The sequence below is a fragment of the Carlito syrichta genome, unplaced genomic scaffold (assembly GCF_000164805.1).
Source record: "Carlito syrichta isolate Samal-C Ts95f unplaced genomic scaffold, Tarsius_syrichta-2.0.1 Scaffold303338, whole genome shotgun sequence".
In the NCBI taxonomy this organism is placed as follows: domain Eukaryota; kingdom Metazoa; phylum Chordata; class Mammalia; order Primates; family Tarsiidae; genus Carlito; species Carlito syrichta.
This window is the reverse complement of record NW_007247434.1, coordinates 513,121-525,990: the sequence shown is the minus strand read 5'-3', so window position 1 is coordinate 525,990 and position 12,870 is coordinate 513,121. Positions and strand designations below refer to the sequence as shown.

The 12,870-nt window shown below is 34.0% G+C and overlaps 1 protein-coding gene across 1 annotated transcript in view; it reads left to right on the top strand.

Moving 5' to 3' along the window:
* The window catches only part of OTOGL (otogelin like), a 147,017-nt gene that overhangs the window by 122,621 nt on the left and 11,526 nt on the right, over positions 1–12,870 (top strand). Inside the window, exons 46-52 of the mRNA XM_008058432.1 lie at positions 672–884; positions 1,301–1,405; positions 1,754–1,861; positions 3,253–3,354; positions 4,169–4,273; positions 4,359–4,399; positions 11,666–11,729. Of these exons, the coding sequence (XP_008056623.1) occupies positions 672–884; positions 1,301–1,405; positions 1,754–1,861; positions 3,253–3,354; positions 4,169–4,273; positions 4,359–4,399; positions 11,666–11,729 (738 nt within the window). The remainder of the gene's footprint in view (positions 1–671; positions 885–1,300; positions 1,406–1,753; positions 1,862–3,252; positions 3,355–4,168; positions 4,274–4,358; positions 4,400–11,665; positions 11,730–12,870) is intronic.

Here is a 12,870-nt window from a genome sequence, read left to right as displayed (position 1 = left end):
GAAGACTTTGAGAATCTGCAGGAGCGTTTATATTTATTCTTGAGAGATTTGTGACGTTTAGTTTGCTAGTAAATAGGAAAAGAAAAGTTCATGGGAGGCTGGAATTATGGTTGGTAACTACATTTATGTTTATCATTCCTTAAAACAACTACTAGAGGGCCATATTTATCATAAAATAAAACTTTTATATACAACTGATAATCACTAGATAATATTTTAATTGCATACTTCCCATTTTTAGATTTTAAAGCGATTTTTTGAATTTTTGTGTGAAATAAATGTTAATGTGAGGTATAAACTATCTTATTTTCTAATACCACTCATTTTAGCAGTTAATATTTAAAAGCTAATTTAAATGTGCATTGTTTAATTTGTTTAAGCTAAATAAATTGTATTATCAAGACTTGAAATATATCAAAAGCGATCAGTAGCTCATCTCATTTACAGAAGAGGACTTACAAATTCATAGATGGTTGTAAAAGGGAAAAATATTTTCTGTGGATTATATAAAAACCTTAATTAAAGAAAAGAGGAATTTGAGAAAGAACAGATTTGTGACATGTCATCTATGTCACTGAACTGTATTATCATGGTCTGAAACAAAAACATGATTACCTGATTTGTTTTAATGCCCGCACCAGGAGTGAAATAATGTTGTTGATCTTTTGAAGCATGCACTGATAGTGAAGACCAACCCCGCACTGCTGGGGAGATTTGGAATGGGGGCATTGACGAATGCGCCCTATACAAATGTTTGGAAAATGGAAGCATTATTCCTATAGAACCTGACTGTGAAGAAGAGCTCTCGCCAACTTGTGAACGAGAAGCTGAGGTTGTCATGAGCATTGTTGATAAGTGGACCTGCTGTTCAAAGGAAGTTTGTGGTATGTATGCAGAAAACTGTGGGCGGTTAATTCCACAAAATATATTGATATTATTTGTAAACACACGGGACATGTATGATACTTTGTATTTTAAAAAATGTGCCATAAATCTCATTTTCTCAAAGCAAGTTTTACCTCGTTTGGTTTTGTTGATATGCAAAACTGGCTATTAGCAATTAATATTCAGCAATAAATGACAAGAGAAAGGATCTGAGAATCATTGACATATGGCGTTCCAATAATAGACAAACCTTAAGGTTGCTGCCTTTTCACATATAGCCCATGTTGTGAGCTAACTAGGTTTAGTTACAGTGTAAAATCACACATAGTGAGAGTCATTTCCTTGCTTGGTGTTAGCAGCACAAGATTTTAGTTATGTTCACTATTATTTTAATACTTCTGTTTCTTATTTTCAGGATGTGACATGAGTTTGTGTGAAACTGCCATTCCAGCATGTACAGATAGTCAAAAATTGACTGTTGGCCACAGTTCGCTTTCCTGCTGTCCGCAGTACAAATGTGGTGAGTAATCAGTTAGGAAAAATGGGAAGGAGTTTCATTGTTCATTCAGAAGAGTGGATTAGGTTGTCATTTTTTCAGTTTTTGAGGAAATGATTGTGAGATTGTAAAAGATTGTGAAGTTGTCTTTCTAGAGATATTTTTAAAAACTTGTAATTTATATATTTATGTGTGTGTTTATGTATGTGTGTGTGTATTTATATATTCCTTATTTTTTCCACTAGGATTAAGAACATTAATGATAAGTGAAATAAATTAATTACCACTAAATTAAAAGAGAACAAAACACTATTACATTTATTTTACCATCTCACGATATATAAATTTTCTACTATCTTTATGTTTCTGCAGAATGTGACCCATTGAAATGTCCTGATATTACCACACCAGATTGCAGAGAGGACCAATTCATGATTCAAGTTCAACAGAAAGAACCTTGCTGTTTTTCCCCTGTCTGTAGTGAGTATTCTAAGTATTATTTCTTGAAAGAAGCAGGAGGATCTAGGGGAAAATGTCTTATTTGTTGTGAATTTAACAGGACTGATGGTAACCAATATTCTGATGTTATACTTAAAGGAATTCAAACAGGGAGGTACAGGGAGAGAACAACCTGGTCCTAGGAATAAGAAAACCCCACTTCTCTGGGTGGAACTCAATGAATACAAACAGTAGAAAAGAAAGTACAGCCTTTTAAGTCACTTGTCAATGATTGAAATTAGTACATTCTTCTGTCAGCAAAAACTGCATCTATTGGTTCAAACATGACCAAACTAATAAAATCAAGCTATTTCCCCCATACCAAAACCAACGTGTAGTTGGTTTTTTTTTTTTTAATTAGCACTGACTTTCCTTGAAGAACCAAGTAGAATAATATCTGTGAAGACATTATAGGACCTCTTAAAAACTCTGTCTCCCGTATATCAAGGGAGAATGATAGAAACAACAGATATCTGGAAAATGACTGAAGCTAGATATTCTGTCTGGTAAGCTAGACACTAAAAAGTAAAGAATTCTGAATGTTTCATCTAAATAAAATACATCAAAGTTTTTTTTTTTGGTTTCTCAGGTAGGTTTCAGATATGTGAAAACATATCTCTTTCAATTAGTTAAGGTTGAATGCATGTGACAATATTGGTTGGTTCTGGCTAGACTAAGCCCAACTAATTATTAGAAGGATTTGAGGAGGTACAGGGAAAGAACAGCCAGGTCCTAGGAATAAGAAAACCCCACTTCTCTGGGTGGAGCTCACTAATGTTAGAGCCAATGCCATCTATTTCTTATCCAGATGTGTCTCTATATTTGATTCAAATTCTATCAAAAGAGATTCTGATTTTGATAATGTGGGCTGCTCAGACACAGTAGCCTGGTGATGTGAGGTATCTTTATCCACAGTCGCACTAGACTGTGTGGGTGGGGCATTTTCTCAAAGTCATTCAGAGAGCTGTTATCAAAATTGAGAGGGGATGCTGAACAGCCCCCAAAGAACAATGACCTACTATATGGTTCATCCTTAAACTGGAATAATCAAGGGAAGTGCATTAAGAAAAGTTAAATAAATAAGTCAATGATATTTTGATCTCAGTGAGAACAAATTATCCCTGAAACCTGAATGTGCTGTCTTTCTGGTTAAATGGTGCTCTACTTGTCTCCATGCTTGGGAAGCATAAAGCAAAACACTTGGGCTGTATTACTGAGTTTATGGTCAAATAAGATGTGCCTTATTTTTCTTGTTTCCTATTTTATTAAACATAATGTACTTTATTTTGATTTGATTTTTGTATGACAATCTGAACTACTAATGAATTTGGTTTTGGCTCAACTGTGACCTTTGGCTTTTTGTTTCACCTTAGTTTGTGAAGCTTGCACTGAACCTGTTCCACTCTGTACCGATGGGGAATTTCTCACGGTGGATCTTAATACCACACACTTCTGTTGTCCTCAGTATTACTGTGGCAAGTATATCTTAACTAACTTAATCTATTTAGATGTGTTTAAGAATCCTAGTGCATCAAGACACAGAGACTGGTATAATGGACTCTGGAGACTCAGAAGGCAGGGAGGGGTGAAGGGACAAAAAAAAAATTACCTGTAGGGCACAGTGTGCACAGGTGGGAGTGGTGGGTCCTCTTAAACCTAGACCAAAAATTATTTGTATCCCCAAATGTATTGAAATTTTAAAAAACTTTAAAAATAAATTAATCACCGGGCTCGGTGGTTCAGCCTGTAATCCCGCACCTTGGGAGGTTGAGGTGAGTAAATTGCCTGAGCCCACGGGTTCGAGACCCGACCGGGCAACTTGGTGAGACTTCATCTCTACAATAAATCAAAAAAATTAGTCAGTTGTGGTAACACGCTCCTATAGTTCCAGCTATTTGGAAGGCTGAGGTGGAAGGATTGCCAGAGCCCAGCAGGTCGAGGCTGCAGTGGCTGGGAGCGGCCATGGCACTCCAGTCTGGGCGACAAAGTGAGAATCCAACTCAAAATAAATAAATAAATTAATTAATCTGTTTTTAAAAAGAAGAATCCTAGTGCCTCTTAGTTGTGCTGTATTGGACACTTTTGCAGGTCTCTTCACTTGATGAGCTATTCTGGAACTACAACTCTTTTTGTACCTGCTTATGAGTCATTTGTTTTATCTTTACCAACACTTGAGAGAGAGATCACCTGGGAAATATGAGTTCATCAGTAATGGCAGTGACTAAATGGAAGGTAGTGAGAAATGGCAATTATATGAAACATCTTTACTCTTGTAATTTTTCTTTCTAGTTTGTGAGCCAAATCTTTGTCCTACACCACTACTCAACTGTGCAGAAGATATGAATCTTGTGAAAGAAAATGTATCTGGTCAATGCTGTCCAACATGGCATTGTGGTAACTAATTTTTCATGTTTTAAAGTTTTATTACAATAAATTAGTTATTTCAGTCAATGCAAATATGTTGATTTTTGCCTTTTAGAATGCAACTGTGAAAACCTTGTTATGCCAACTTGTGAAGTGGTAAGAACACACATTTCTATTGACTTGTCATATTATGTAAATCAGCTTTATTTATTTATTTATTTATTTTAAAGATGTAGGATACAATTCAGGATTAGGTATACAAGTGGTCATTGTACAGGCAAAGTTTGAGCTTCCCTTTGCTAAATTAGTTTTTCTTTCTTTGTCTCTCTGAATTCCGAATTCTTCTCAGAGTTAATAAAATTATCCTCATAACATTGTATTCAAGTAGATTAAAATAATGAGTTTTGGTATTAGGGAATAGTCAAAATTTTATATTTTACTTGAAATAGAAAGTGCAATATGTTATCTTTTTAAAGTGGACTGAGTCTACTAGTCTTATAGTCGACTTAAGTTCACTGGTCTTAAAATGAAGCAAAACATTAAATAATGCTATCTTTCTGTTGTTGTTGTTGTTGTTGTTGGAGTCTCACTCTGTTGCCCAGACTGGAGTGCAGTGGCACGCTCACGGCCACTGCAACCTCGATCTGCTGGGCTCAGGCAATGCTTCCACCTCAGTCTTCCAGGTAGCTGGAACTATAGGCATGAGCCACCACGCCTGACTAATATAATGTTATCTTAATATTGAAAGTTGTCACCAATGGTTCTTTTAAAAAGTGCACTAATAATGCATCTGTTGTAGAAGAAAATGGGATAATAACATGCAACTTCCTATACCTATTTAATAGTTATCTATGAACATGTAAACCTTATAGAAATTTCAAAGATTTAATTTTTATAAATAACAAGGATGACTCTGGTGTCACTTATTTAACCATAAGATATATCACAGTGCTTTATAAATCTTTGCTTCTTAAAAAAATACTGACCTTCCTGATATGTCTACAAGGTTTGAGAAAAATAATCTATTTCTGGCCCTATTTGTCAGAGAAGACAATACTTTCTTTCACAAGGACTTTTTTCTTTCTTTTTTTCCTTGTTAAATAATGTATGCTTAGAGGACTCATTCAGAATCCCAGTTCAAAGTTATGTTCTGAGGAACAAATAAGGCACTTTTTAAAGTACAAGAACCTCTCCTAGGATGCCACTGTTTTATTTAAAAAGCATCAATTCAATATCTGCTTTAATGGTGCTATCTCCAGGTTTTACAGAGAATGTATATGCTTCACACATAAACATTTATAAAAATTCTCCCATTTGATTTTGTGTGCACTGTATACACATGTACACAAAAGCAAAATTAGGACACCATACAATCTTCAAGTCCTTCACAACTTATGTAATATTATCTCATTGAATCTTCACCAAGTTAGTATTTTTAGCTTCTTTTATAAGTGTGAAAATTGAGGTTCAAGAGAGTAAGTGATTAACTGAGATTTTCAAGATTCAAACCAAAGGTTGTTTTGTGTGTGTCTGTGTGTATGTGTATTTTTTAATTCTTTCTACTCTTTCTTAACTCCTTCCAACTTGAAACAAGAATGAAAGCAAATGTGAGAATGCCTGGTTTCTCCTTCTGGCCTTGCCTCTTTCAAGCTGTGCCTCACTTTCCTTGCCTGTGATATAAAAATAATAACAATATACTATCATAAGAATCAAATACATTAATATAATTTAAATGCTTAGATAGTACCCAACGTATAGAAAGGGCTTAATTAGTATTAGTTATAATTATTGCTTTTTTTGTACATTCAAAATCTATTATTTCCTTTCATAAGTTAGATCTAGCCCTTTTCTGGGATGTATAAACTTTCTAAAGGCAACCTGGTAGCAATGTAAAATTTATATGTTTAATTTTTATTTTTTAGTTAAAATTTTTTTCTTATTTACTGATTTTTAAAAAATTGACAAATAAAAATTGTGTGAGGGAGAACCCCCAAAACCTGCATTTTATTTATTAAAAATTGTGTATTTATTCTTACACGTTTACACTTCAGTCACCTTCAAAGTACTCTCTGTTTGGTGCAAGACACCTACTGAGATGCTGTTTTCACTGCTAAAAACATCTTTTGAACTTGTCAATTTTGATGCCTTGTAGTGCTTCTGTCTTTTTTTGTTTTACCTCCTCCACATTGGCAATGTGTTTCCTTTTGAGGACTTTTTTCATCTGGGAAAATGAAAAAAAGTTGCTTATGGCGAGATTGGGTGAATCGGGAGGGTGGGACATGAGGGTCATGTTGTTTTTGGTCAAAAACTGCTGAACACTCAGTGAGGTGCAGGCAGATAGGTGCACTCATAAATCACCATCATTAAATGGGCAAGCGTGTTGAAAGAATAGCACACAAAAAAGTTCACTGAAGCCAAATGCAGCCTCTCACTAATCGATGGGCTCCTGGAATACTTACCTAGTGGGGCAAGGTAAATATAAAAGGGCCCAACCTCCAAAAGGTAATTATAATTTTTTTGGGGTCCCCCTCATTTTTATTTATCATGTACAACATGTTGTTTTAGAAGAAGAATATATATATATATGATGTGTAATGGCTTAATTTAATTAATTAACACACATTACTTCACAAACTTGTGTTTCTGTAGTGAGATCACTTAAAATCTACACTTAGCAATTTTCAAGAATACAATACATTGTTATTGTCATTATGTTGTATAATAGTTCCCTTGAACTTATGGCTCCTATATAACTGAAATTTTGTAGTTTTATTTGCATTTCCTTAATGATTAATGATATTAAGCTTTTTAAAAAATATGCCAGTTGGCCATTTGTACGTCTGGAGACATGTCTATGTGAGTCCTTTGCCCATTTTCTAAAATGGGTTGTTTTCTTGCTTTGGGATTTTTTCAGTTTCTTATATATTTTGGATATTAACCCATTATCAGAAGTATAATTTGCAAATATATTTTCTTATTCTGTATAGGTATCTCTTCATTTTGTTGATTGTTTCCTATGCTGTGAGAAGCTTTTTAGTTTGATATAATTCCATTTGTCTTTTTTCTTTGTTATCTCTACTTTTGTGGTCATATTTGAAAAGTTATTGCCCAGATCAATGTCCTGGGATTTTTTTCCTCTTTGTTTTCTTCTAGAGATTTTACAGGTTCAGGTCTTTCCTATAAGTTTTTAATCCCTTTTGAGTTTATTTTCTGTATTTGATCTGACATAAGGGTCTAATGTCATTTTTCTGTATGTGGATATCTAATTTTCTCAATTCCATTGATTAAAGAGACTGTCTTTTCCACATTGTGTATTCTTAGCAAATTTGTCAAAAATCAGTTGACCATAAGTGCATGAATTTATTTCTAGGTTCTTTATTTTATTTCACTGGTCTATGTGTCTGTTTTCATGCCAATACCATCCTATTTTGATTACTATAGCTTTTTGTAGTGTATTTTAAACTCAAGTGGCATGGTGCTTATAGCTTAGTTCTTTTCTCTCACAATTGCCTTGGTTATTTGGGGTCTTTTGTAACTCTGTACAAATTTTAGGATTGTATTTTCTATTTCTGTAAAAAATTTCATTGAATTTTGATAGGAATTGTATTAAATCAGTAGTTCAATGTTGGTAGTATAGACATTTAAAAATAAAATAGTAGAAGTCACATTTAAACTTAATTTCTTATTTTCTTAGCTATGATTATTAATACAAAATAAACATTTTGCTCAGAATGTTAATCACAATGTAGAGGTCATTATGGAGAACCTTCTAGAGATGGTGATCAATAAGAAAAGCTTGAAATAGAGTAACAGGTTAAGAATAATGGATGAAACCAGTTGAGCTATTCCAGACAGGGACTAATACAAACAGAAGTAAATACATAAAGTTGTGAGGTAAATATGTATGTTAAAGAATAACCTCTCTCTTGCCTGGAGAAACAGCTAACTGGAGGAGGAACGATGAAAGATGATCTATCCAAATTGGTGTATTTGGGAAGGGCTTTAAAGGCATGGCTGAAGAATCTAGGCTTTATTTATTGTTTTCAGTTATTCATTCAGCCAATATGTGATGAAAAAGCAATCACAGGCAGTCATGATGTCGGACATTTGAAAACATACAGTCCTACCCTGAGGAGCTAAGCTCAGATTTTATATGATGGGAGATAGAAAGGACCCTGCATAAAATGAGAATTATGATGAAAATGGTGTTTGAGAGAGAAGACATTGCTGTTCCTACATAGCAGTATATGGGCAGTAAAACGTTAGAGAGCAGATCAGCCCAGAGATTGGAATAACCACTCTTGAATGGCACCCGTGGGTATGGTGAGGTCAGTGCATACAAGGAGGTGTTGAATTAAGTAGGGAAAATTGGAAGATGTTGGCACTTGGCAACATATTGAACATATGTGTGTGGGGCGGGGGGCGAGGGGAAGACAGGGACAAAGGGAGAGAGAAAGAGACCTAAACAATTTTAAGGTTACAAGCCTTGCACAGCTAGAGTTCAAGATTAATAGGTTTTTGGACAAACACTTTGATGACCAGAGGAGCAACTCAGAGTAGAGACCCTGGGATTACCCTTGTCACCAGCCTCATCCAGAGCTCCCTTTGTTTTCCTGCAAGAGATAACACAGGATCTTGATGTATTTAAAAAACTTCCAACATTCCAATAAAACCTAGCCCTTACTTCTGTGTTCTGGGCTCTCTGAAGATTTTTTGGGTGTAGAAACCTCTATGTCGACCCATTGACCTTGGTCTGGTTGTTTTCATAATCCTGCTTTTTTTTTTTTCAGTGAGTTTCTGCCATTCTCCACTTCCCCTTTTCTTGTGTTCTTCTTCTACCTCCCCAACACTTGTGCTAGATGCTGGCCCATTTAGTTTATTCCAGCTCAACTCTCAATATCTAAACATTAATTATGAATCAAATTTTGACAATATTCAATATCCCAAGCATTTTTTGAGTGCCAATTACATTAAATATTAGCATTGTGCCGGGCACACAGAACATAACCAGTAGCTTTAATATCCTTTAGTCTCTTAGCCAAAAATATATAATCCTCCCTGGATGATGGTTTTAACAGTCATAGTTCTACATAAGCACTTATCTGACCTGTTTTCTTCTGAGTACTCATTCGGAATAATGACTGTGGTTTATTTCAGTGACTACGCAATATTTTTAAATACCACATTAGTGTATTCACATAGACAATAAATGTATTTCAACCTCAAAAGAATATGTTAGGTCTTTGCAGTGCTTTTCTTAAATAGCAGCTGGATTGAAATATAATTCACATGCCATACAATTCAACCATTTAGTATGCACAGTTCAATGGCTTTTAGCATTTTTACAGAGTTGTACAGTCATCAATGCAATCAATTTTAGAACAATTTTATCACCCCCAAAGATAACCTACCTATTAGCAGTCACTCCTCATTTCCTTCCAAACTCCCCAGCCCTCAGAAATCTAGTCCACTTTCAGAAATCTAGTCCACTTTCTGTGTCTCTATATTGTTTTAGTCTGAATATTTTATATAAAGAGAATCATATAATATGTGGTCTTTGTGGCTGACTCCTTTCACATAGCTTAAGGTTAATTTATGTTGTATGTGTCACTACTTCATTCCTTTTTATTGTTAAATAATATTCCATTGTATGTATATACCTAGACATTTATCCAAATAAGACATACAAATGACCAATAGCACATGAGAAGCTGCTTAACATTATTAAGCATCACTTAAATCAAATCAGATTTAAAGCAAATCAAAACTATAGTGAGATACTACTTCACACCCCTAAAAAGACAGAAAATAACACATTTGCAAGGTTGTGGAGAAGTGGAAACCCCCATATACTGCCGGTAGCAGTGTAAAATGGTGCAGCTGCTTTGGAAAAGAGCTTGACTGATACTCAAAGTTTACACATAAAGTTATCATAAGACCTAGTAATTTCAATCCTAAGTAGTGACTTTAAAGGAAAGGAATGCTCTCTTGTAGTGACTTTAAAGGAGAAGAATGCTAGTGACTTTAAAGAAGAGAAATGCTCACTTGGGACCGAAATTACCACTATGTTTCATGTAATATTAAGTGTTAGTAGACAGATCAAGGAGGTGCTTCCTATAAGTAAAACTGAGTACTTAGAATAAAAGTGTAACTAAATATGTGGATATAGAAGGGAAAATACAAGATCTAAGCTTCAGCTTGAGAGGACAATGAGCATTATGGCTTTAACTATTAAAAAAAAAGGTGGGTAAGTGACCTAAAATAGTTAGTATGAGCCTAATACCTACTTTTAAAATTTTTGGAGTAGCTTACTCACTGGGAGAATTTGATTTATTATTATTTTAACTCAATTATTTTAACATTTACTTCCAATCCCCCTGCAATTGTCTAATGACTAAAGTCCTAAGATATCAAATGAGTGAATGTTTATGAAACTACCATTTATAAGGCACTTTAAAAAGTAAGCTGTTATTATTTATGGGAAAAATGCTTTTATATATTCATAAAAAATAACATTTTATGTATTTACACTATACATTTATTTGAATCTTTTCTCTGTATAAGAATCAAATTTATTTATTACTGATTTCATATGAAAATTAACTGTATCCAGGAAAAGGTGATACTTAAAATACAATTCTTGAAACTTTAAGTCTGGTCCTGTGCTTGCTTTGAGGAATTTGTATCATTCCCGATAGAGCAAAGTTTGATCACCCATCATAACAACAATTTACTAGTAGTAAAGGTCGTACAGAGTGCCAGGCTTAATCTAAGAGCTTTACTTATATCGATCCATTTATTTTGCCCAGAAGTTCTAAGAGATGGGCAGTATTGTTATCCCTATTTTACATACAGGGAAATAAGAAGCAGATTGGCTAAGTCATGTGCCCTAAACCTCATAGTAAGTACCGAGCCAAGACTGGCAAAGGCAGTTATGTTCTAAAGACTGTGCATGTGCTACACTCTTCTGTTGCTGCTCTGTATGCTATAGCAGCCTTTCTCAGATGCAGACACCACAGCCCTGGACTACCTATATAAAGAAGATCAAGAACATTTCTATGAAGTTCCCAGTATTGGCAAGTGTTATCTTCAATTGCCGTCTGGAAGCTCAGAATCAGACAATATAACGTTAAAGTTAGGACAGAAAATAACAATCATCTTATCTAAATAGGTAAGAAAATTGAGGTTTAGAGAGATTGAGTGATCTTGTCATATTATTTATTATGAATTTTCTCCATGGGTTACTAATTAAGTGACCACTGGGTTAATCCAAGCCTACTTACCATCAGATATTTATTGAATATCTGCAATGTGTCTGGCTGTGTGATAGGAAGCATCTTAGATATTATAAATGTACGTATGCATAATAACTGTTATATAATGAACTGTATGATAAGTAATATAATAATATCTTTCCAATAGGGAGAATTTACTACAATAGATCATAATTTTCAGAGTGACTGTGGATGTGTTCAGTATCTCTGTGGTAACTATGTCTTTTGTACCTTTAAAATTATAAATGAATATCATTGGTATCTGTTTTTCATTATTAGCAAATTAAAAGTTTCAAATTCTTTGAGATATATTATACCTTTTAAACCATTTGTCAGTATTTGAGTATAAAATAAATCATTTTTTCATATTCTTTCTTGTAATATCTCTAAATGTTCTGAGAAATTTGATAGCTACAAGACAGAAAAATGAATACATTTTTTAGAGGATTCACTAAAAATTTTAAAGAATATTAAAGTTGATATAAGGGTTATTTTTAATGTCTATTTTAAATTTAAAAATCAGGTAAATCTAATAATATGATGCTTTGCTTAGAATTTTATAATATTGATGTAAAGCATAAAGTTGATTTTTTCTGTTAAATAGCACATTTTCATGTTTAAGTATTAACAGGCTAATAGAAAAAGAACACTTTTGACCAATGTCTTGAAATTTTCATGTTTTTCATGTGAGAGAAGAGTTGGAGAGGTACAAAAAGCTGGGGTTGAGTTCTTCCTCACTACCCCAGTCTGTCCTGATATGCCTCTTTTATTTTTTTTTATTTTTTGAGTATTTTTATTTATTTTGTATTTATTATAAAATGTGGGGTACAATTCAGAGTTAAGTATACAAACGCTGATTATATAGGTACCCTTGCTGATGAGGTATGCCCCCCCTAGCAGTTTCCCTCACTGCCAATCCTACTCCCCTCCCCTGCCAGTTTCCCACTTCTGCCAATCACTTTCTTATAGTATTATAATTGTTCAAGGTCCACTTATGAGTGAGAACATATGGTACTCTGTTCTTTGTTTCTGTGATAGATAACTAAGTATGATTGACTCTAAATCCATTCAAGTAGCTGCGAAGTCCATATGTTTGTCCTTCTTTATGGCTGCATAATATTCCATTGTGTATATGTACCACTTTTTTTAATCCAGTGCAGCTGATATGCCTCTTTTAAAGAAATGATAGCACATTCTATGTTTACCAAAACAGCTACCTCCATTATGAAACAGACTATACATGACTATTTATTTTGCAACGCTGGAAATTGAAACTTTTTTCTCAAAATAATAATTAAAAACTATGAAATGTTACACAATTCCATCACCAAGAGGTGTACTGTTGAATAGACT